The sequence below is a fragment of the Neolamprologus multifasciatus genome, chromosome 7 (assembly GCF_963576455.1).
Source record: "Neolamprologus multifasciatus chromosome 7, fNeoMul1.2, whole genome shotgun sequence".
In the NCBI taxonomy this organism is placed as follows: domain Eukaryota; kingdom Metazoa; phylum Chordata; class Actinopteri; order Cichliformes; family Cichlidae; genus Neolamprologus; species Neolamprologus multifasciatus.
This window is the reverse complement of record NC_140445.1, coordinates 15,546,688-15,568,023: the sequence shown is the minus strand read 5'-3', so window position 1 is coordinate 15,568,023 and position 21,336 is coordinate 15,546,688. Positions and strand designations below refer to the sequence as shown.

Below are 21,336 nucleotides of genomic sequence, written 5' to 3'. Positions count from 1 at the left end.
CAGAGCGGCTGGCTCCACTGAATCTGGCTGTTGTTCCTAACTGGCTGTAATCCAACACGGATGGGAGTTGGGTTCTGCTGAGCATTATGAACTCCTTTTAAAGAAGTGAAACACAAGTGTGATCAGGCTTTTTTCTTTAATTTACGCTCAAAAAACCATTTGTAGCAGCTTTGTATTTCTGAGAACTTTGAACATAAGGAACAAACAAACAAACACATAGAGTATTGTTGGTCTGCAGCATTTCGATTTCTGCTAAGGGCCGTGTTTTGCCTAAGCAGTCCTGGATGATGTCAGTTTCTTTGTAGTTAATGGGAATCCTTGAGCAGTTCACCATTTGAGCTTTCTCTAACCTCCACTTTGATGTTGCTCTAAATTGAGTCTGTAGTCAGCCTGTTGCTCTGGAATGCCAGCTGGATGAGGCTGAAGGAGGGTGTTTGGGTTGTTTGGCTAAGAAACTATTCTGCACTTGTCTTGACTCCTTTCCTAATCTCTCTAATTGGAATCGGGGGGTCCAAGAATCGAGAGCTGCCAGATCTTTGTGGTCATCGTTTGGTGAAGTGACGAGGTCAGACGTGGCTTCTTTCCCTACACTTTGTTCTCCTGGTCCCCAACAGATCTATTCTCTTCTTTTTTGTGGAGCCTGCACGCTTAATGTTTGTTTACATTGCATGTGCCTGCAGTTTTTAATCCCTCTTTTTCCTTGCTAAGTGTTATTGTTAGGAAATAGGAAATACCCTTTACCAAATGGTAAAGAACTAGATTTTGCACAGCTACTTGCTTACACTTGCACAGGATGGACTGTTGAAACAAAAAGAGCCATATCTAATTTTTTTCTTTTACTTTTTTTTTTTTTTTTGCTGTGGAGGCATCTGGTACTTTCCCAGCTTCATATGTGGAAACCATTGCTCTAAAATCTCTGAGCTGTAATGTTATTACTAATGCGTGTGAATGTGTTAGTACAGAACTCTTGGGTATGGTGTATCATATGGACTCCATGCTAGTTTTATGATGGAAAGTGTAAGACAGGAGCGCTGCATGTATTTTAGCAGCTGTTGTTGATGCCTGCAGGGAGGCTGCAGAACTCCGATGTTTTCCAAAGACATTCTGCTTCATTGTACCCAAGTCTCATTGCAGGGATGAGCAATTTTGAATGACTGTGAATTATGCATGTTTTAAATTCTAATTTTGATCTAGGGTAATTTAAAGGTGCAAAGCAAGACATTGGTACAGAATAATAATAATAACTGCAACGTGTGGTGTCCTAAAACACAAATGGGCAAATATTTACCTTTATAAGAATTTTCACTAGAGGTGGATCCAAACATGAATAGTATCGATACCAACTCTGGTATCAGATAGATACTAGCGCGATACTATCTATACTTTGTTTCTATTGTCTAAGATTGATCTCTATTTAAATCACGACAGGCTGATCTTCCCTAAGAAGGCTGTCTTTATAGTTTAAAACTCAGAACGTATTTACTTTGTATCATTCCAAAATTTGCAGTATTGCACAGCACTCATTTCATCACAATGAGATGACAAACGTGTAAAAGTTTCCTACACATACATCAATTACGGTCTTCAGCGGTCTGCGTCACGACCGCGTGTGACGAGCAAATCATAACAGTTTATCGGACCAATGGGACGCGGTCCCTGCGGAACCTAGTCACCCCACAACTACACAGCCCGCATTTCAAAGCGGTTGCAGCTGGAGTGGATGTGGATTAATAGTGAAAAGAGTGACTTTAGGATCGAGTGTTCCCAGTTACATGTGGAATAAACAAGCTGTGGGTCTTTCTTTTTTCTTTTCTTTTTTTCCCTTGTAAACTTCACCAAAACTTTTTTTTGTGGACGACAGATGCAAACGTGAGGCCGCTAGAGAGGAACCGCACGGACGGAAGAGGGGGAAGTGGAACTTTGTTATGGATTTTGGAACTTTTAGGATCTTAACGTGATGCGCTTGTTGTGCCTACTTTGTGGCGCACCGCTAACTTCAGGTCACCGACTTGTGACGTGATCTAAAATCATCAGGGAGTAGCTCTCTGAACTGTTGATGCGACAGGATGGAGTAACGCTTTTCTAAGATTCATTCTCGGAGGAAATGGGAAGTCGTGCCACATTGATGGAGCGAACAGCGGTTTTTATATACGGCGTGTTGATCGTAATCCTCGGTCTCTGTGTCGGATCTCCCAACCACAGCCACCGACTGGTCTGCTGGAAAGCCATCCTGAAGTGTCATGCAGAGCCAGAGTGCCAATACGCCTACAATCAATACATCTATGCCTGCGCGTCTGTTTTGAGCGGGGAACGCAAAAAGTGCCCCAGTCACTGCGTGTCCTCTTTGATTCAGCTCAATTTAACCCGGAGCGGCCCGGCTCTGGAGGACTGCGACTGCGCCCAGGACCCGAACTGCAGAAACACCAAACGGACCATCGAGCCGTGCCTGCCGCGGACTAGCACCATGGGCTGCACCGAGGCCCGGCTGCAGTGTGAAATGGACCCGCACTGCAGCTCTGCCATGGGGGATTATTTATATCACTGCCGCAAACTTTTCGGTGGAGAAAAGTGCTCAGATGCTTGTCGCAAAGTGATAGCCAACATGCGTTCCATACCTAAAGCGCAGCAGTTGGACACCTGTGTGTGCGACGGCCCCGAAAGGAACATATGTGAGTACATCAAAGTCAGCATGAAAACTTTCTGCTCCGACTCCAGTGACAGGTACGCGGGAAGCGGCTTCTCAGACTCCGAGGAGGACACTGAGAATGATTATATGGATCTGGAGGATGAGCCATATGTGGAAAACTCAAGTGACACCGCACATTTTCAGACTGCTGTGTTCAATACTCTGACTACCATTCTGGTTTTAGCCAAAATGATCTGAAAAGAGTGGGAAAAGTTGCCTACTCCCGGGGACAGTTAAACCAGACAGGAGCCTAACCCGTGGGAATGGACACCAGAAACAGACCAAACTAAAAATTTGTGTTCTTCTAATCAGAACATTCTATTTTATAACTAAACCAAAACCTTCTACTTCATGTCTACAACAATGTATTTAAAAACAAGGCTTATGACGTTTGTCAGTCACTGTTGTGGATCAGATAGTAGTTATATTTCAATTACACATTAAAAAAACATATTATACTTTTAAAGGAAGCTATTTTTGTATGTTGGTATACATAAATTGTATAGTATATTGTAAAAAAAAAGTTGTCTAAACATTTGTTTGGGTGTTATATATAGAGAGTGAACATGAGATTTTGCACTGTATCTAAAAGAAAGTCCTGTACTGCATTATCACCACAGAGGAAGGAAATGTGCTTCATTAAAATCCAAAACAAAAAAAAGAAAGCATATATGCCTCAGGGTCATTTTTATTCACAAGCAAGACTGTGAAAGCTCTACAACACTTTCACTTAAAAAAAAAAAAACCAAAAGTTGATTAAAACCACTAAAATGTGTTTAAATCCCAAGGCGGATAATGAATCTGTGTAAAGAATCTCTTGACCTTGAAAACATGGTGTTTGCTTAAGGTATAAAGTGTTAATTCCAAACTCAAACAGACTGCAGAAGGCCAAAACCCTCCTCCTTGGGATTTGTGGAGAAGTATTCAGTCGGTTTGTTTATTTTCACCCCGTGTGTTTGTCCAAAGTCTTAACAAAGGCACACTGATTATAAGACAACGTGTCTGTGTTTGGGTGAATGAAGATATTAAGTGCCCATTATGAACACAGACCTTTGAATGTACATGCACATTAAATAAATAGCATTTTTAAAACTATTTTTGTCTTTGGACTTCCGTGTGTATTTCTCTAGTATATAGAATAGAATAATCCTTTAATTGTCCCACAAGGGGAAATTTGGGTGTAACAGCAGCAAGAAAGACACATGTACAAACAAACAGTACACAAGACACAGATCAGAAACATATATAATTTTTACACATTTACATCAAGGACAATGGTTACCAAAAACAGAGTACCGTACCGTTATTAAATTGAATAAAATTAAATACAGATAAGAGTTATAGTGCGAATCGGTTGATATAATAGTGCAAGTTACAGCGCTGATGTAAACAATGTTTGTTGGGAGCCGTTCTGATTGCATAAAAGCATAGTTTTGGCGTTGTGTGTATTCATCAGAGGAGAATGCTGAAGTGGTTTATTCACAGTATTTTGTTTTATTTTATAACATAAAATAACACAATTTATGGTTTTCATTCTTCAATGTTGCAAGTAATCATTTCATTCATTCGTTGGTCTGCATTTACACCACTGGTATTTTTTTGCTATTTAAACCATACCTGAGTTGCAATATTAAGTGTCAGTACCTCTCAGCAAAATCTAGAGCTAACTTAACCCAGATTAAAAGGTCAGTGGTATCATAATAACCTGTAAAAATCCATATCCTGTACTGTGTTGCAATGATGTTGCCAAGAGTCATTGAATTGTTTGTGACAACTATGTTTAATCAGTGATAGCAGTGACACATGCTGTCTGTCTACATGCCTGTGACTCATGCAATGAGTCAGTCAGCTCAGTATACCGAAACAGCCAGTGTCCCGTCCTTCTGGTGTTTTGAAACCAATAATGGCAGCCATTTTGCTTTTAAAGAAAACGAGATGGGCCCATTGATGAAAGAAAAGTCAAGTGGCACCTCTATTATGCAGAGACAACCCCCCCCCCCCCCAACACACACACACACACACACACACACACAATGGTGCTCTGGCACAATACGAGCTGCACTTCATTCACTCTGTCCTAGTGTTTGGGAGTGGGGGGAGCACGAGGAGGCAGCTACCTCAGAAGAAGAGAGAGGGGTTATGTGAGAGAGTTTAGCTTAATGGCTCAGTCTAATTCCTGCTGACGCTCTGTTAACAGTTCTTCGTCTGTTTTGGGTTACTTATAAATAAGTATATAGAAGTATATATTCATTGTCTCCAACTTCTATCAGAGGCTGGGAGGATAAATTCCTTCAGTTTTGTACACTGACTACACTGTGGAAAACATCAGCTGTTAATTGATAGCTGTAAACAGAACAACCCAAATAATAAATCCTAGAAAGGTCGTAACTGTTAAAAAAAAAAAAAGTTATACAGAAGGGGCCTTTCTGGGTCTTTGTTATGAAAAGAAAAATGCTGGTACTGGCACTTTAAGAGAGCAGGCCTCCAATCCAACCATTAATAATTGTAATGCCTTTTTATTATTGTTTGGGATAATGAAGGGATGAGAGTCGTACGGGGGCCCCGACAATACATTGCCCTGAAATGTTTTCAATTAACTTTTGGTACCAAAGAGAAATGGGAAAGTAGTGTTTCATTCCCTGTGCTGAAACAGAAAAGAGTCAACAGGGGCTTTTTTTTGTGCACGGAGCACAACCTCATTAAAATTGCCTCATCATAACTCAAACTGTTGCTCGGCCATCCTCCCCTCTGGCCCACCTCAAATCATTCGACCTCTAGAATATGCCGTGTCAAAGCAGACAGGCAAATTTTTATTACTTTTATTGTTTACTTTGCAGACAATATTCAGGCAGTCCATGGTCGTTCATATGCAACTTCCTATCATTTTGTTATTTTTATGCTTCAAATGTTATTGGCTAAAAATAAAAAAAAGAACATCTAAACTATGAAATATATTATTTGAATTAAACGCATTTGGCCCAATCCCGTGGTTTATTTTGATGTCCCAACCTGTTTCTTAGCTCAGTGGCAATAAAATAAGTCATTTCCTGTTACAGTACCACTGGACTTCTAAAGCAGCTCAGTCGCCAGCCTGACTTTTTTCTGCTGAGCTTATTTGGATACTCGCAGTCTTGGAGAACTGCTTTAATTCAATTATGCTCTAGTTTGCTTGAGGTGAACCCACAGAAATGAAGTTAAAAGGGACGAAACAAAGAAAGTCAGAAAGTAAAGAAAGAAAAAGAAGTTTCGAGGGCAACAAGTTGTTATGTATAAGAAAGCCAAAGGTGGAATAAACAGAGGTAAACAAAAAGGAAAAGGTAAGCAAAAGCAGCAGAAACTACCACTGTTCTCCCTTTTATTTTGAAACCCATGCAGACTTTCAAACAGTGAGCGAGGCATCTTACTTGGTTAGACATTAGACATCCCTTCAGTCTCATTAAGCACATGTAAATGATTAATCTTAAAAAGGATAATAATAACTAGAACCATTTGTTGTAGCTCTGTAAGATCAAAGTTTGCACCTGCAAAAAGTCAACATGTTCATTTTGAGTATTAATGTAGCATAACCCTAAACTATAGATCACATAGCAGCAACAGATTTGGGAGAATCTATTGTAGCAAAAGGATAGTTTCATTTTTTGTGAATTGCATACAAATTGCCAAAAAGTGACAATAAAACTCAAATGAAATTACTTGAATTTATTGATTTATATTTTGTGGGAGGATGATTGTGTGATTTCATTTCCAAAAAGCTACAAGCATTAAAGTTTCTAAATGCCTCTTTAGATATGGGCAAGCCTTTAGCTGTGATCAAAAGTAAACAAACTTACTGCAACAGCAATGTAAAGTGAATAAACCCCAGTGACCCACAACAAGAAGAGGTTACAAGATGAGCCTGAGGAAGGGAGTACCCAGAGCTTTAGAGAGTTCGGGAAGGTGGAGGAGGGGGTTGATTTATGATTCAGGGTTAATGGGGGAAGGGATTGGACTGGGAGAGGGCGTTGAATGTCAGGGGTTTTCTAGCCTCTCTGAATTATGATGCAAAGAGGGAATATTTATTCAACCAATCAGATCAGGTTCTCGTGGATAGCCGGAGAGGAATTGTCCTTTGGTTCCCTCCCCCCGGTTCCCTCCTGCAGTCCTGCTGAAGAGCAAGTTCTCAAGGAGTTAGAGAGGGAACACAAAACATCGCTGACAAGGGGTATAACTTCATTTCCACGGTGCTGGGACAGCTGTGTGAAGTAATCTGCCGTAGCAGCCCTCTAAAATTTCAATGCATTTAGTGACCCAGGGAAGAGGGGTGGGGGAGACTCCAACTGTGTTAGTCATTTAAGAGTGTGAGGAGGGGTAGTTTCACACTATTCTTCGGGCTTTTTGTTACCTGTTCCTCACAGAAAGCAAATGTTTGTGAGATTCAAAAACAATGCCACAGAAATGGAAACTGAGCATTTGTTCTGCAGCTTTGGAGAAACAAGCAAAGTGAAGAACTTTCTGATTTAAGTTGAATTTTTATCATGTAGAATAATTTGCATGTTATAACTATATGTAGTTATTCATACTTGATCAAAGTGAAGTGTATTTTATTTAAGTGACCCTAAATCTTATTTTCCCCCATTGTGAATAACCAGATACTTCACAGACCAGCGGTCCCCAACCCCCAGGGCACAGACCGGTACCGGTCCATGAGTCGTTTGGTACCGGGTCGCAAGAGTTGAGGCTCGGGTGTGAAAATTTATGGTTTTCAGGGTTTTTATCAGTTTTTATCGTTATGTTTTTTAATCATTTTTATTGTTAACTCGGTTTCACTGGGTCTTTTCCCACGTGTTATGAATAAATCTTCTCTTTTTTTGTACCGGTACTGGTTTTATTTTGTTGTATTTATCCGTGACACCTTAAAGGCTGGTCCGTGAAAATATTGTTGGACATAAACCGGTTTGTGGCTCAAAAAAGGTTGAGGACCACTATCATACACTATTTGATTAAGGAAAAGCATATTATTATTTAGTATTTATCACAGTTCCTTCATAGCACATCAAATACAGATGTATATGAAAATATGCAGTATGCAGTTTAAATATGCATAAATATTGTCCCTCTACAAAAAAAAAATGACTACAACATTGTAGAATTTAAACTATTAAGTTATCCAAACGAGTTCTTAGACTGCAAATTTTCACACGGCCCCGTGTGATTCAGCATGTAGTATGTGTTTAATATTTGTTAAAAAGAAAAGAAAAAAAGAAAGAGAGAACTGGGCAGTCTATTGATGAAGAGGAGTTCATTATTTTCTGCAAATGCTGCTGCTAAGGACGGAGGTAAGAACAAAACGTTTTCCACTAAGATAATGGCTCGAGGCTGGGTTGCTGACTGCAGTGAATGGAGTTTCCCTGGAGCTCAATACGGTCCCAAAGTTTTACTCCATTATGCTGACATCCTAAAGGCCAGGGGCCACCACCCCCCATGGTTATTTCTCAAGTATGCATTCATTCCCCCACACACAACCTTCAAGTAGACACACACCCATTTACTCGCACAGAAATGTACACATATGCACGCTCACACAAACACACAATCTTTTGGACTTTTAACTTACTCTTTAAGTAATGACAGCAAGTGATACTCCCAGAAATCTGATATTGGAAAAAGTAATACATACAAATTACTTCACCACAGTATGTCAAAGATGAGGCCTTCTGCAGCACAATGTTGGAAAAACCTCCCACTCCAGTGCCAGTATTTCACAAAAGGAAGGAAAAGAGGTTGGGCACTGTATATTACAGCACTGGACTTGTGACTTCTCACATTATAAAAAGCACAGTTTGTAATATTATTGGCAATAAGATTGATGCTTTTCAAATGTCCTGGACAGGAAACTGAAACCAAAACACATTTCATTGACATTTTTTCTCTGATTTGGAATTTGTAAATCCAAACTACGCACAATTGGTAAACTACACATGCTATGTACTTTTTTCAGGAAAATTTCAACCGGGATGCAGCATTCTCCTCTCAAACATGTACGTGTAGAACATGCTGCATACCAAGTTTTGATCCAAAATCCACAATGGATCATGTATTCTCCAGGAATGGCAGCATACAAGGTGTATTTTCAATTTTCATTGGCACTCATAAACAGTATTAAACACAAGAATTACATTTATTTCAAGTTCCACATTCATGATATAGATATATATTGTAATATATCTATATCATGGCTAAAGCACTTCTGGATGGATGCAAACTGCATTTCGTTGCCCTGTACCTGTGACATGTGCAATTACAATAAAGTTGAATTCTATTCTATTCTATTCTATTCTAATACCTTATGATCCTTTAAGATTTCAAAGATATTTTAGGGGCTTTTAATTACATATAAATAAAGTAGGATGGAAATATGTCATCCTTTATGTTTGCTGTATGTCCAGCACCTCCAAATCTCTCGTCTCTGTCCACTGACGGTCTCTATTTGTCCTTAGTTGTCAGTTTTCTTTCCACCCAGTTGCCTTCTACTCATCTGGTTCTTATTTGCACGGTACAGCCAGATGGAATGTGGCCACATGCCTTTAAAGATGAGCTATTAGCACATTAATATAATTCAGCCAACACTATCTGAGTGAAGCAAAGCTGAAAGATGCACACTGTTAGAGAGAAAGACAAAGACCATTTGAACCTAAATGTTTAATTTAGATCCCGATAACATGTTTTTTACACTTCGACATGTCAAAAATATGCCTTGAGATTTTCTTTGTGCCATACATGGATCAGAGAGGATAAGAAAGAAACTCTCTAATTTAGTTCTTTTGCTATTAGCAGTACTCTTCGCTGTTTCTGTCTCCTCTGCACGCAGCTCCAGGGATACCATCTGTGTTACAGCCACGTGTCCTGGTGCGTTTCCCTCCACTGCAGTTGGACCAGGCAGACCAGCAAGACCAGTTACCTTCATGAACAACAGCCGGTCTTGTACCTGGCACACATTTTTCAAATTAACAAATGCAGGGAAAATTACTTAAAGCAACATGAGCGAGGCCTTGTTAGAATGATGAGATTTACGATCCCAATTCCAAAAAGAAAGCTGGGACGCTGTGTAAAATGTAAATAAACCAGAATCCAGTTATTTGCAGATCTTATAAACCCATATTTTATTCACAATAGAACATAGAAAACATATAAAATGTTTAAACTGAAATTTTGCTATTTCATGGAAAAATATTAACTTGTTTTGAATCTCAAATCTCAAAAAAGTTGGGACAGGATGATGTGGCATCCATGTTTTCCATAAGGAATTTCAAATATCAATTAATCTGATCACAACACTTTTCCGATTTGTCTCAGTCCATTTGAAGTAATCTTTGGCCCAAAGAAGACCGCAGTGTTTCTGGATCATATTCACATATGGCATCTATTGTGCACAAAAGAGCTTTAATCTGCATTTGTGGATGGTGCAGAAAACTGTTTCAGTGCCGCCTGATTGTCTAAAGAGCTGAGGCATCCAATATTGTGTTCCAGTTTCTGCCTCAGTTTTCTTTTTTAAATCTTATCTACATTCTGGGACTAAAATATGGGTTTATGAAATTTGCAAATCATCAAAATCTGCTTTTATTTAGCATTTACTTAGCATCCCAACTTTTGTTGAAGTTGGGTTGCATTGAGAAAACAACTGTTTAGTCTTACCTTGGACACTATTTCTATCACGCTTGTAAGTCTGGCAAGCGGCGCCTTCAACCAATTGCGAGCACAGACAGATACACTTTCCATCCAGCAGAGCAAGAGTGCCTCCATTTTGACAGGGCCTGCACTTGCATACGTTATATTCTGCCACATACTCTGCTATAGCCCGCTTCAAGTTTGATATCCTGGAGGTAGCGCCTGGGATTTCCGGTGGAATTAACATGTGGATGGGCTCTGGCTGCCATAAACAACAAAATATATGCAATATGTTAGAATACATTAGAAAATATATTAGAATGAGTTTTGTTAGAATATATTAACATTTTTTCATTTCATATTTATCGTAATTTGTTGTGTTAGCATGCTAATATTTAGCAGTGAGTGTTGAACACAAAGTAGCCTTTAAACTTTGAGCCTTTGCCTTTGCAAAGTCAAAACTATGACTGATAGAAAAGCTCCAATTAAGGCTGCACACACTCAAGGATCTCAGTTTAAAAATATATATATATAGCTTCTTCATCACTTTCTTGGTCTTCCATCTGAACCTGTTGATGATGTAGACACCGAGGTACTTGTTCTCCTTCTCCACATCAACACATAATTTCCTTAGGGATTAATAAGGTATTCTGATTCTGATCCTCTAACAGAATAGACATGGAGGATGTAGCTGCTGATGCATCTAAAGTCAATTACCATTTCTCTCGCCTTATTTACATTCAGAAGAAAACGATTCCTCCCAGACCACTCTGCACAATCACCCACTACACTGTTCCTCTCGCCAGCTGCTAATAATATCCAACCACTGGAGAACTGTCAGGGTATTTCTGTAGGTGGCATGACCCCGCAGTTGTATCTTGAGTCTGAGGTGTACAAGGTGAACAGAAATGGAGACAGTAGAGTCCTCTGTGGAGATTCTGTAGTACATATAATCAACTCACACCGAGCACTGCTCAGTCACACATACTGCAGTGTGCCTGTCAGGTAGTTAAGTTTTTTAGTAAACATGCAACTGTTCAGTGGCATTGAACAATTCTATGAGCTCACTACATTGTTGTCTACATAAGATTCCCTAAAGGGAAAGTGTAGAGTCGGGAGTATGGCAGTTCATTTTAAGGATGACATTTATGTATAAAGTTTCATAGCAATTCGCAGTTAAGAAAGTTTAAACCATGCGAGTGCACCAGAAGAAAAGTAAATGGCATATGTGTAGTAGAAGCTACCTGCATAAATGCTGTGCTGATTCATTGAGTTAAGTAATGTCACCAGTTTAGTGAAGACACTGATGATAGCTCTAGATCAGGGGTGGGCAATCTCAGTTCACGAGGGCCGGTGTCCCTGCAGGTTTTAGATGTGTCCTCGAACCAACACAGCTGATTTAAATGGCTAAATGACCTCCTCAACATGTTCTGAAGTTCTCCAGAGGCCTGGTAACGAACGAATCATGTGATTCAGCTGTGTTGACCCAAGGTGAGATCTAAAACCTGCAGGGACACCGGCCCTCGTGGACTGAGATTGCCCACCCCTGCCCTAGATAATATAAAAGTCTGGTTTGATTACAGTCATTAGATCAAATTTCTGCAATAGCAATCCCTTAAGAGATTTTGGTAACACTTTATACTACGGCCAAAGGAGCTTTTAATGAAATCAATTTAATATTCATTATGTTGGTGTGCATGATGAATTTTTTTAGTCCATTATTCTTTTATTTTACCTTGTACTATATACTTACTGCATATTTATTGTTGTTTCATGTAAAAACCTGAGTTGTTACCCCAACTTTTTCCACTAGGCCTACCTTTAAGCATTTGTATAATTTGTGTATCCTTTCTAGTAAAAAACCCAGAATGTAGGCATTACAGTGGTCCCTCGCTATAACGCGGTTCACCTTCGGCACCTCGCTGTTTTGTGTGCAATTTTGCACACTTTTTTTTTTGTTTGTTTGTTTACAGCGCATTGTGTTCTGCATCCTGATTGGCTGTAGACCATGGTCAGTCAATCTCGTGCCGTGTGTCCTGTACAGTGCAGAATGCGTTCAGCTTGTCAAATTTACATAAATCTTCGATCACTAGCAGTGTGACTCTGAAGTGCTGTACCGCGGGTGCCTTTGGTTTCATTCTATAATACTGGACTTATTTTTCTACAAGGGTTTGAACTTTGAGAGAGTTTAAACAAGAGAGAAAAGTGTGAAAATGTTAATGCCTTTGTGAGAAAAGTGTATAAAGTGTGTAGTGAGAGGTTTTACAGCCTTAAAACATCTATAACAATTGTAAAAAATAAAGTTGGCTACTTCGCGGATTTCACTTACTGCGGGTTAGAACGTAACTCTCGCATAAACATATATATTTATGCTGTGCCTTGCTGTGACCTTTATTTGTACCTCACTGTGTAGCAATGCAGGGGCCTCTGTGATGGTCCGGGCCCATTCCTGATATGTTGCAAGGTCCATCACTCCATCCCTATTTAGTTTAGCCCTCATACTAACAGCACTTAGTAGGGTACCTCCCTTGACTGATGTCATCACCTCATCCACCATAGCTTTTCCTTCAGCCTTACCTGTGTGGCAACAGAAAAGGAAACATTAGTGACTTTTCATAATCAGTGCAGTGACTCGCTCCAAATTCAGTTTTAGACTTTAACTTTGGATTTGAACTTTACTGTTTTAATACAGTTAAGTTTCATGCATACAGCATTCCTTTCTTCTTTTTCTTTTTTCCGGACTAGTTGAAGTAAAACACTAAATTATACTTAAACTGTGGAAAGTGGTTGGGAATTTAGTCAGAATCATCAAGCATGCTAGCTTTGTTCATTTAACTTGGAAAAACAGGGAATGCAAACCTTCGTCCTTTTCTGATTTATTATCACAATTTTTAGGCTTAAAGTGTCCGCTTATACTGTCCGTCGTATGTATGGCACTGAGGCCTCCTTCGATGCCTAATGTGACGCACTCTTGAACTTCTCTCTGCGTCATATCTGCAAGAACAATAAAGTATAGATAATTAGTGCTTATCACTTGTATTTAATCAACACACCATAAGGCTGAAGAAGCTTCATAGCAAAAAAGAATTATTTCAAATAGACATACTTCTTTGCTTAATGGTGTCATGGTCGAAGACATAGATCAATTCGTATTCACCGCCAGTTTTCCCATTTTTTGTGTAATGGGTTCCATAGTCTTCCAGGAAGGCAAAATAAATTCCCTTCTCGTATTGCAAAGGTAAAGATTTGACATGCACCAGGAATTCATCTGCTACTTTGAGCTCACGGGAGCGCATCCTGTAGGTGCTCAGTTGAACTTTGCCCTTCACCCGCATAAAGGTGTTGTTCTAAGTTTGTGGGGTCGAAAAAAATAGAGATGCAGCTTGTCCATAGAATATTGATTATTCTGGGTTGTACATTAGATTCTGTGAAATTATTAGAGGATATTTACCTTAATTTTGGTGTTTTCGGTGACCGTTTTAATCATTGTTTTCTTCTCATACTGATTCTCTAGTTTAACATTTAGAGAAATATTCGACAAAGACACCTCAGTTGGGGTGAATTTGAAAGAAAGACCAGCATCAATGTTGACCGTCATCTCAGTGAGGATTTCACGCAGAAGGCTGTGAGTGTCTTCAAAGAGTTCTTTCGAAGCTGTTTCCTCCACTAACGTCTGAAACAACAGAATACATATATCAGTATTGGGTGACAAAACAAAATCTTTACATGTGTTCACGATCAGTTTATAATACTGAAATTCTTTTTGTTGCCATGGTTAACCTCATAGTTAAGCACGCCGATGTTCCAGGGCAGCCTGTCAAACGTCCCAGTGTTTGGATTCCTCACTCGATCACATCTCCCGTTGAAGTAATCATTGTTGAACGGGTTCATTCGAGGATCTGTACCCAAGATGTTGATTCTGATGGATGAACATAGAGGCCACTTTTACAGTGTTATCCCAGTTCAAGAGTTTTAATATTATAGAAGGCATCCTCATTCTCCTTCTTTGTGAGAGTCAGGTGAAAAGACTGATACCACTCGTGCACTCTATCTATCCATTAAACAGGACGTTAAAGTCGGAAGATCCAGGTTAAATGGCTTAGACTCTGGGTAAAATAGCCAGTACTTCCATCCAGACAAAGATTTCCTCTTATGTGAGCTGGTCATCCTTTATGATTTCAGTTAAATATAAAAAGCCATAAAAAGATTAATTGTCTGTTTAATAGGATAAAGTTCAAGCCTGGCCAAGCATGGTTGGTTAGTGGCACCAAATTAAGTACGCACAGCAAGCTCCCAGTACAAAAAAGTCCATCCCTTGCCTGAAGATTCTGCATTTTTATAAGCTGATATCTTTTTGTAGGTTTGTTTCCTGCCTCATTTATGAGACCTATGAAATAAAGGTGTTCATCAGTCTTTTGGTGAAAATTTCATAACAGACCAGCTATTGTTAAAAATATTAAGAAACAAAATATGTGATTTTTTTGCTTAAAAGCAGCTCACATTTAAAACGCCAACTCTGCTAGGAAGCTGGTTTTCTGTAAACATTATCACCAATAGATGTTTATGTGTCTCCCCAATGTAAATGATTTACTCTTTCTACCAAGTATTCATTTTACTGTCATGCTAATTTATAGTGACTCTTTATTTCCCACTGATTGAGCTCTTTAAGAACTTACCCATATCCTGCTGTCCTGCCTTGCTCATTGCTGTCAAGGACTGCCGAGCCACAGGGTTTACGCTCTGTCTCACAGTCTTCATCTGATCCATCTTCACAGTCATAGTCTCCGTTGCACATTAATCTCTTTTTAATGCAAGACCCTGTGTAGAGACAGAGAATTGCATGATACTGCTCCCCAAAAACAAAGCGATAAAGACTGAGGTACTAATACTGTGGTACCTGACTCGCACTGGAACTCTGTGTCTGAGCACGCACGGGGAGGCGGTAGCTCGCATTGACCATCAGGTACACAGAGCTCCCTGTCTCCTATCGATTCCTGGCAGGCTCTACCTCCAAACTGGCCAAATGCTTCTATACTTCGAGAACGCCTCTGAGGATAATACATAGTGTCACATTAAAGATAAAGACAGAGAGCAGCACTGCAAAAGAAGATTGGCTGTGAGCCGCACTGTGCATAGGTAGTAGACCACTACTTCAACCTGTTTAGCCTGATTATTTATTATTATAGACTTAAAAAGTTAAAAGCATTCTAGCTTGGGCACTAAAGTTCACAGTCTCTGACACTGACCAAAATCCTAATTGACTCACTCTGGTTTTTGTGCAAGGATCACAAGAACTCCACCCTGACCAACGACTCCATGCACAGTCCACAGCTGGCGGATCAGGATTAGCCCTAAAATACACAAATTAGACACAATAAACTCTCTAAATAATAATAGTAAATGATTAAACAAACATCCTTAATGTTGTGTAAGTGAAGCAGGAAATATACATACATGCCTTCCCCAAGAAGTGCAAGAGCTAGACAGAGGCCAGCAAGGGCCAACTGGAGAGCGATTTCAAGCCTCATCATAAACCTTTGGCAGCACAAATGATACCGTGCCTGTCCTCCTTTAGTCCTTTAAGCTACCACCTTGTTAATGATTATCCATCTGCAAAAGGACTGTGTTTTTGTTGTTGTCACAGTCAATAATTTGGATTTCAGGTGCAGCAAAAATCAATTCAGTGCTCGGAAACTCCCAAAGCAGAGTTTACAGTGTTTGTCTGCAAATAAACATCTTACTCAGACAGCCTCAATCTTTATTCTTCACAATGCAAGCAAAGCACCCACAAAAACACAATAACTACTATAAAAGTGAGTAATAAATCCTTTCCTTTAATAATCTATAGAAAGCGGTTATTGTTTACATTACATTCATTTGTTTGATTAGTTATGAGCTAGTGTGTTGGTAAAGAAAGCCATGATTTACTACAATAACAGAGAAAGATTGTGTTTCTAAGTATTACAACTTCCTGCTAAATGCCACCAAAATATAACAAATGAAAAATATACATTGAAATGATAAAAGTGCAAATTGGACACCCTATTAAATTTATTTGGACGAACAAGGGCTACACTCAGTGGATATTTGGATATTTTTTAACAAACAATTTAATCACAATTTGATCTAATTGAAAATATATGGATTTATTAAGAATCACGTATTTCATCTTTAGCCTAATATACAACAAAAATATAAAAATCTAAATATAAAAATGGTTTTTAAAACTATGGGAAGGTGCAAATGATCCTAAGCACTGGGTTTAAAGCAGATACACACATTTAGAAATTATATTTATTCTTTTTTCTGTTTATTTTCAGATTTCTTCTTTTGAGACATTTTTTTAAGACCATTTGTTCATGTTCGTGTTTCCAGGATTACGCAACCAGGCAAACAAGTCAGCAGCAAAGCAGAACAAATATTTAAAGACTCAGTTCTTGACTGTTGTAATACATTGGCATGATGCATCCACGGTACATTTAGGTCATCGTCCAAGATTGGGAAATGGAATGACAACACTAAATATGAAAATGAATTTTCATTCAGTCCCACTGCTGAAAAAAGGTTGAATTTAGTATAGTTGGTGTGCTGAAGTAGAGCTCTTTGTCCACAAGATGGCAACGCTGAACAGATAACGCCAGTGTTAGTTTTGTCCTCTTGTTTCACTCAGTCACTGTTTTTGGGTTTAGGTGGAAGGAACATTGTTTACTCTGCAGTTGTAGAGTTTGAAAAGCAATGTGTAATGCATACACATGAATTCAAGTAGTTTTCGAGTATCTATTTTCTTTGTTAAATATACCTTTAAAAATAAATAAAGTCTTGCACAATGCACAGTGAGGTTTGAACTGTTGCACCCAATCCGTCATGTGATCGGGGAGACTTTTGCTGAGTCTGCCGAACTTTGTTCTTCAAGTGGAGGGAGTGCAGTTTGTATAATTTTTTTTAAGGCAAAATAGATTAGTTCTCAGTGAAGAATGCTGAAAGTAGTCTTTAAATGTAGGCTAAGCAATAATTAAACTGCAATAAAAGTTTGAAAAGTTGATTAGTCACGATCAGGGCAATTATTATTAACAGAGCAGAGAGAACGTTTGTAAACTGCTGGGAGGTGAAGGGCTGACAAGTTTTTGCTTTTGTTGCTCTGAAGGAGTAACACTGATCTTTAACTTGGGGGCTGCCCTGTGCTGGTTCTTTCCCTGTATCTGCAAACAAAGCTGGGGTATTCTAGGGGCAGTGTGGTCGTAGCCTAATGGAGAGGCACAAATATGTGCTGAAGTCACCACTTTTATGAGGTTCCACAGTTTCCTCCCTGCTTTCCCAGGAAACCAGAGGGTAGTTAAGGTGCTTGGCAAATCTCCTGACTAGAAAGACTTCCTGTTTTTTGAGGGGGGGCTGAAACTGTGTGGAAACACTTGTGGAACAGCATACTACACAGTCGCTCTACTACCAGTAGAATGCTGTCATCGTATTTATCAGAATACCATGATGGTGCTTCCTGCACTGCCATTTGCCCCACTGCTGTGTGTTGTTCTTTAAGAACTAGCTGCTAAAGACACTTGAGGGTTAAAGAACAAAGGGGGACATAGACAAAAAAAAAAATCTACCTCAATTATGGCTTGGAGATAAGTGGCTATCTTTGGTTCTGGCTGTGGTGGCAGGCAGTTCCAGGATTCACGCCCTAAAATGCTTGATGTTTGGATTGTGGCCTTCCTGTCATAAACTAAGGGAAGGACACTTCCCATTAGACTTTCTCTGTCAGCATTCTATCGTGAAATAAAGGCTCGAATGTGCCAGTGCTGACTTTTGCCATCTGTACTCGTTTTTTTTTTCTTTTTTTGCAACAAGTTTCTTTAAAAAATGTAGTTTTTAAGTACAGACAGTAGCATCAAACATGTACTTCCGTGTACAAGTGCTAGTAGCACTGGGTGTGCCGCTGACCTCAACTGACAATGAGTAACATTTAGAAGAACAAGGAACTATATCTTTTATCATAAGTCACTGGACAGTGGTTCTGATTTGGAAAGACACGTCATGGCAGGAAAACATGATTCTTGTACTGATATGCATGGAAGAAAAAACACAAAACAACTAACCATACATAATAATAGACACTACCAACATCCGTCTGAATACAGCATGTTGTCACATGCATATTCTTTCCAGATGATCTGCAAATAAAGGCAAATATCTGATAACATCAAAGTGTTTAATAAGAGGTTCAGAAAAAGACCATTCCAGCGGTTGGTGACCAAAGGGGAAAACAGACTCTCAGCGAGACAGTAATCTGGCTTCCGTGGGGCTCATCTCCTAAAAACCAGCCTCCGTCAGCAGAACACAGGATACAGAGTCAGGAAAGACATCCTTCCTCTGTCCTTTTCTCTCTCATTTCTCAGCTCTAAACCCACAAAACACACTATACTGTACGTCTGTTAACATCAACAACACTTCACGCTTGCACTTTTTGAGAAATCTGCACCGTATCAGGTTTGAAGTCCTCATGCAGAATTTGGTGAATTTGCTGAGGTATGCCGAGATTGTGTCCCCTTTTTATTTTACATTTACAATGAATGCAATTGGGGGATAAATAGAAACTAAAAATTATTATCATTGCAAAACTATTTTATTTACTTTTTAATGAGTCAATCATTTTCACTGGATAAAACTGAAAGGAAAATATGAAAACTGTCTTGTTTTGTTTTTTGCAAAACCCAAATGTGTCAACGATCATATGAAGCAAAAGAAAAGCAGTATCTTTCGCACTGGAAAAAATGTGAAATCAGAAAATATGTGGCGGTTTCTTCAACTGATTATAAAAACAGGGGGGTTTCAGTTGGCTAATATTTGCAGTTCTGCAGCATGGTACCAGCACTGGGCTGTTAACCTGCTGTTTATACTGCCATCACTTCCTATAATTTCTATTTCATTATCAGGTTCACATTAATTCACATTAATTAGTTCACATTAATTAGTTCACATTAATTAAAAAATAAATAACATGAAATGAAATGAAGAAAATAAAACACATTTGCAGAAGTGAAACTAACCATTTCTCAATTGAGAACCACATTGACATCACTACTCATGTCACTGCGGATGTCAAAGCTGGCATTTATTAGTTCTGTAATAATTACACATACTTGCTTTCCTTTCCCAACAGCTTGCTTCTGCTGAATAAATTGGAGTCCTTGGTTTGTGTAATTGAACCCATCTCTGCTTATACATACACTCCATCTTTTAATTATCCCAAACAAACATCTATTGATGCCTCTGCAAACATGAAACAAACACACTTTCTATGTTACTTGAATATTTTCCTCCTGGGAACGCCACACCTGCCACTTAAAAGCAGCAAATGTAAAAACGGTTATTACATGGCTAAATCACCATATGGCATCAAAAGCAAAACAGACAAAGGAAGTTTGTGACCCATTTTCAACCTTCGGCTTACTGTAATTGTGGTGAGATTAGTGCATAGCAGAGAAAATGTTAGGCCTGCACTTTTAGAAATTTTGCTGCGTTAGCAACAGTTGAGTTTTGCCACTCTGGCTGACGTTCCCCAGTTCCCTCTCATTCCTTCATTTAATAATACGATGATCAGCCTACATATGGTGTATGCAGCTCTTATATCCTGTATTATTATTAATTTTTAAATTCAATAGTCAGTATGTACTGTAGACCGACAGTGGCGGAGATCAATGGTTGATGTAGCTTAGCTTAGCAATAAGAAATCTGTTCTGTTTCATGTCACATGTTTGGGGGGAAAAATACTAATGATGAAAGTACAGCTTTAAATAAGCTGTGATGCTGTGATGCACACTACTCAGAAAGAGATTTAATTACAAAATTCAAGAACATTCAACATAATTCACTGTCTGAGAGAACTAGAAAATCTTCAGTCAACTCACCTTGGTTTTTTTAGTGTTATTTAGTCAGCATGACTCACCCAACAGTTTAAAAGACCAATCACTGAGTGGAGCAAATGCTAATTTTGCATACAGTAAATGCTCAGCTCATATCTGCTAGGTGAAGTGTAACGCCAACTGTCCGACTACTTGTACCAACTGTGAGGCAGGGTTAATTTTTGTAACTGGGCAAGTTGTTTTCTTGGAACCACGCATTTCATTACATCATTTTAAATCTAGGCTGTAATACCTTTCCTTTTCATTATATTTACAGTTTGCATAATACAGACTGGTGATAAACCAAAACATAAAGCCAAAGCAACTCAGGAGTTTATAAAAACAAAGAAGTGGAATATTCTTGATACAGTTCAAGATTCAAGATTCAAGGTCTTTATTGTCAAATGCCGTTTCACCCCAAGGCCCCCATGGGCCATTTATAAGAATATAAAAAATATATCTCCAAGAGATATAAAACTAGAAATTACAAATAAATATTAACTCGTTAAATTTGGGTAAAATTAAGCAATAAAAATTTACTACTACTAACTATATCTATGTACAATAAACAAAGAGAGGACAGAGACAATACGAAGTGGTCATGTGCAATTACAGTAAAATGAGATGATTGTGCATCATCTCATTTTACTGTAATTGCAGTAAAAAAACGTGCGGCTATCCTAAATGGGCGTTTTTAAAGTCAGCAAAGAGGCACAGAAAAGAAGATCAGACACCAGCGAGGGAGGATCAGAAGGACAGACGCAACAACATTGTCATCCCCTATGTAGCCGGTGTATCAGAGAAACTCAGGAGGGTTTTCTCCAAGCATGACATCCCGGTGTACTTCAGACCCAGCAACACACTCAGACAAAAACTGGTTCACCCGAAAGACAAAACGCCAAAACACAGACTTAACAATGTGGTGTATGCCGTACAGTGCAGCGAGGAATGCCCAGACCTCTACATTGGAGAGACCAAACAGCCACTTCACAAGCGCATGGCACAACACAGAAGAGCGACCTCCACAGGACAAGATTCAGCTGTCCATCTGCATCTTAAGGATAGAGGACACTCCTTCGAGGATGCCAATGTTCACATTTTGGACAGAGA

The 21,336-nt window shown here is 39.1% G+C and overlaps 2 protein-coding genes across 3 annotated transcripts; one reads left to right on the top strand and one right to left on the bottom strand.

Annotated features, from left to right (window-relative positions):
• The first annotated feature begins 1,521 nt into the window (after positions 1 to 1,521).
• On the top strand, positions 1,522 to 9,037 carry gas1b (growth arrest-specific 1b). Its single transcript, XM_085167829.1, has one exon. It carries the CDS (start codon positions 2,105 to 2,107, stop codon positions 2,882 to 2,884), a length of 780 nt encoding a protein of 259 aa, XP_085023955.1. The 5' UTR covers positions 1,522 to 2,104; the 3' UTR covers positions 2,885 to 9,037.
• A 312-nt stretch (positions 9,038 to 9,349) lies between these two features.
• c9 (complement component 9) lies at positions 9,350 to 15,918 on the bottom strand. 2 transcript variants are annotated; one of them, XM_085167828.1, is made up of 11 exons: positions 15,785 to 15,918; positions 15,597 to 15,681; positions 15,228 to 15,378; positions 15,007 to 15,148; positions 14,111 to 14,249; positions 13,782 to 14,003; positions 13,437 to 13,677; positions 13,190 to 13,324; positions 12,732 to 12,907; positions 10,358 to 10,592; positions 9,350 to 9,650 (listed from the first exon to the last, which is right to left on the bottom strand). In XM_085167828.1, exons 1-11 carry the CDS (start codon positions 15,859 to 15,861, stop codon positions 9,493 to 9,495), a joined length of 1,761 nt encoding a protein of 586 aa, XP_085023954.1. In that variant the 5' UTR covers positions 15,862 to 15,918; the 3' UTR covers positions 9,350 to 9,492. The 2 variants fall into 2 exon arrangements, 1 of the variants encoding a protein (XP_085023954.1); XR_014875252.1 differs by lacking the exon at positions 9,350 to 9,650 and adding an exon at positions 11,048 to 11,214 and having other exon boundaries at positions 10,519 to 10,592.
• Between the last annotated feature and the right edge of the window lie 5,418 nt (positions 15,919 to 21,336).

What these genes read in the sequence shown, in the direction of transcription:
- c9 (XM_085167828.1), bottom strand. Translation starts at nt 15,861, where the DNA reads ATGATGAGGCTTGAAATCGCTCTCCAGTTGGCCCTTGCTGGCCTCTGT. An exon ending in CCGAAAACACCAAAATTAAG is followed by an intron (nt 13,678 to 13,781) that starts GTAAATATCCTC and finishes CCACAAACTTAG; the next exon opens with AACAACACCTTTATGCGGGT. An exon ending in TGACACCATTAAGCAAAGAA is followed by an intron (nt 13,325 to 13,436) that starts GTATGTCTATTT and finishes TTGTTCTTGCAG; the next exon opens with ATATGACGCAGAGAGAAGTT.
- gas1b (XM_085167829.1), top strand. Translation starts at nt 2,105, where the DNA reads ATGGGAAGTCGTGCCACATTGATGGAGCGAACAGCGGTTTTTATATAC.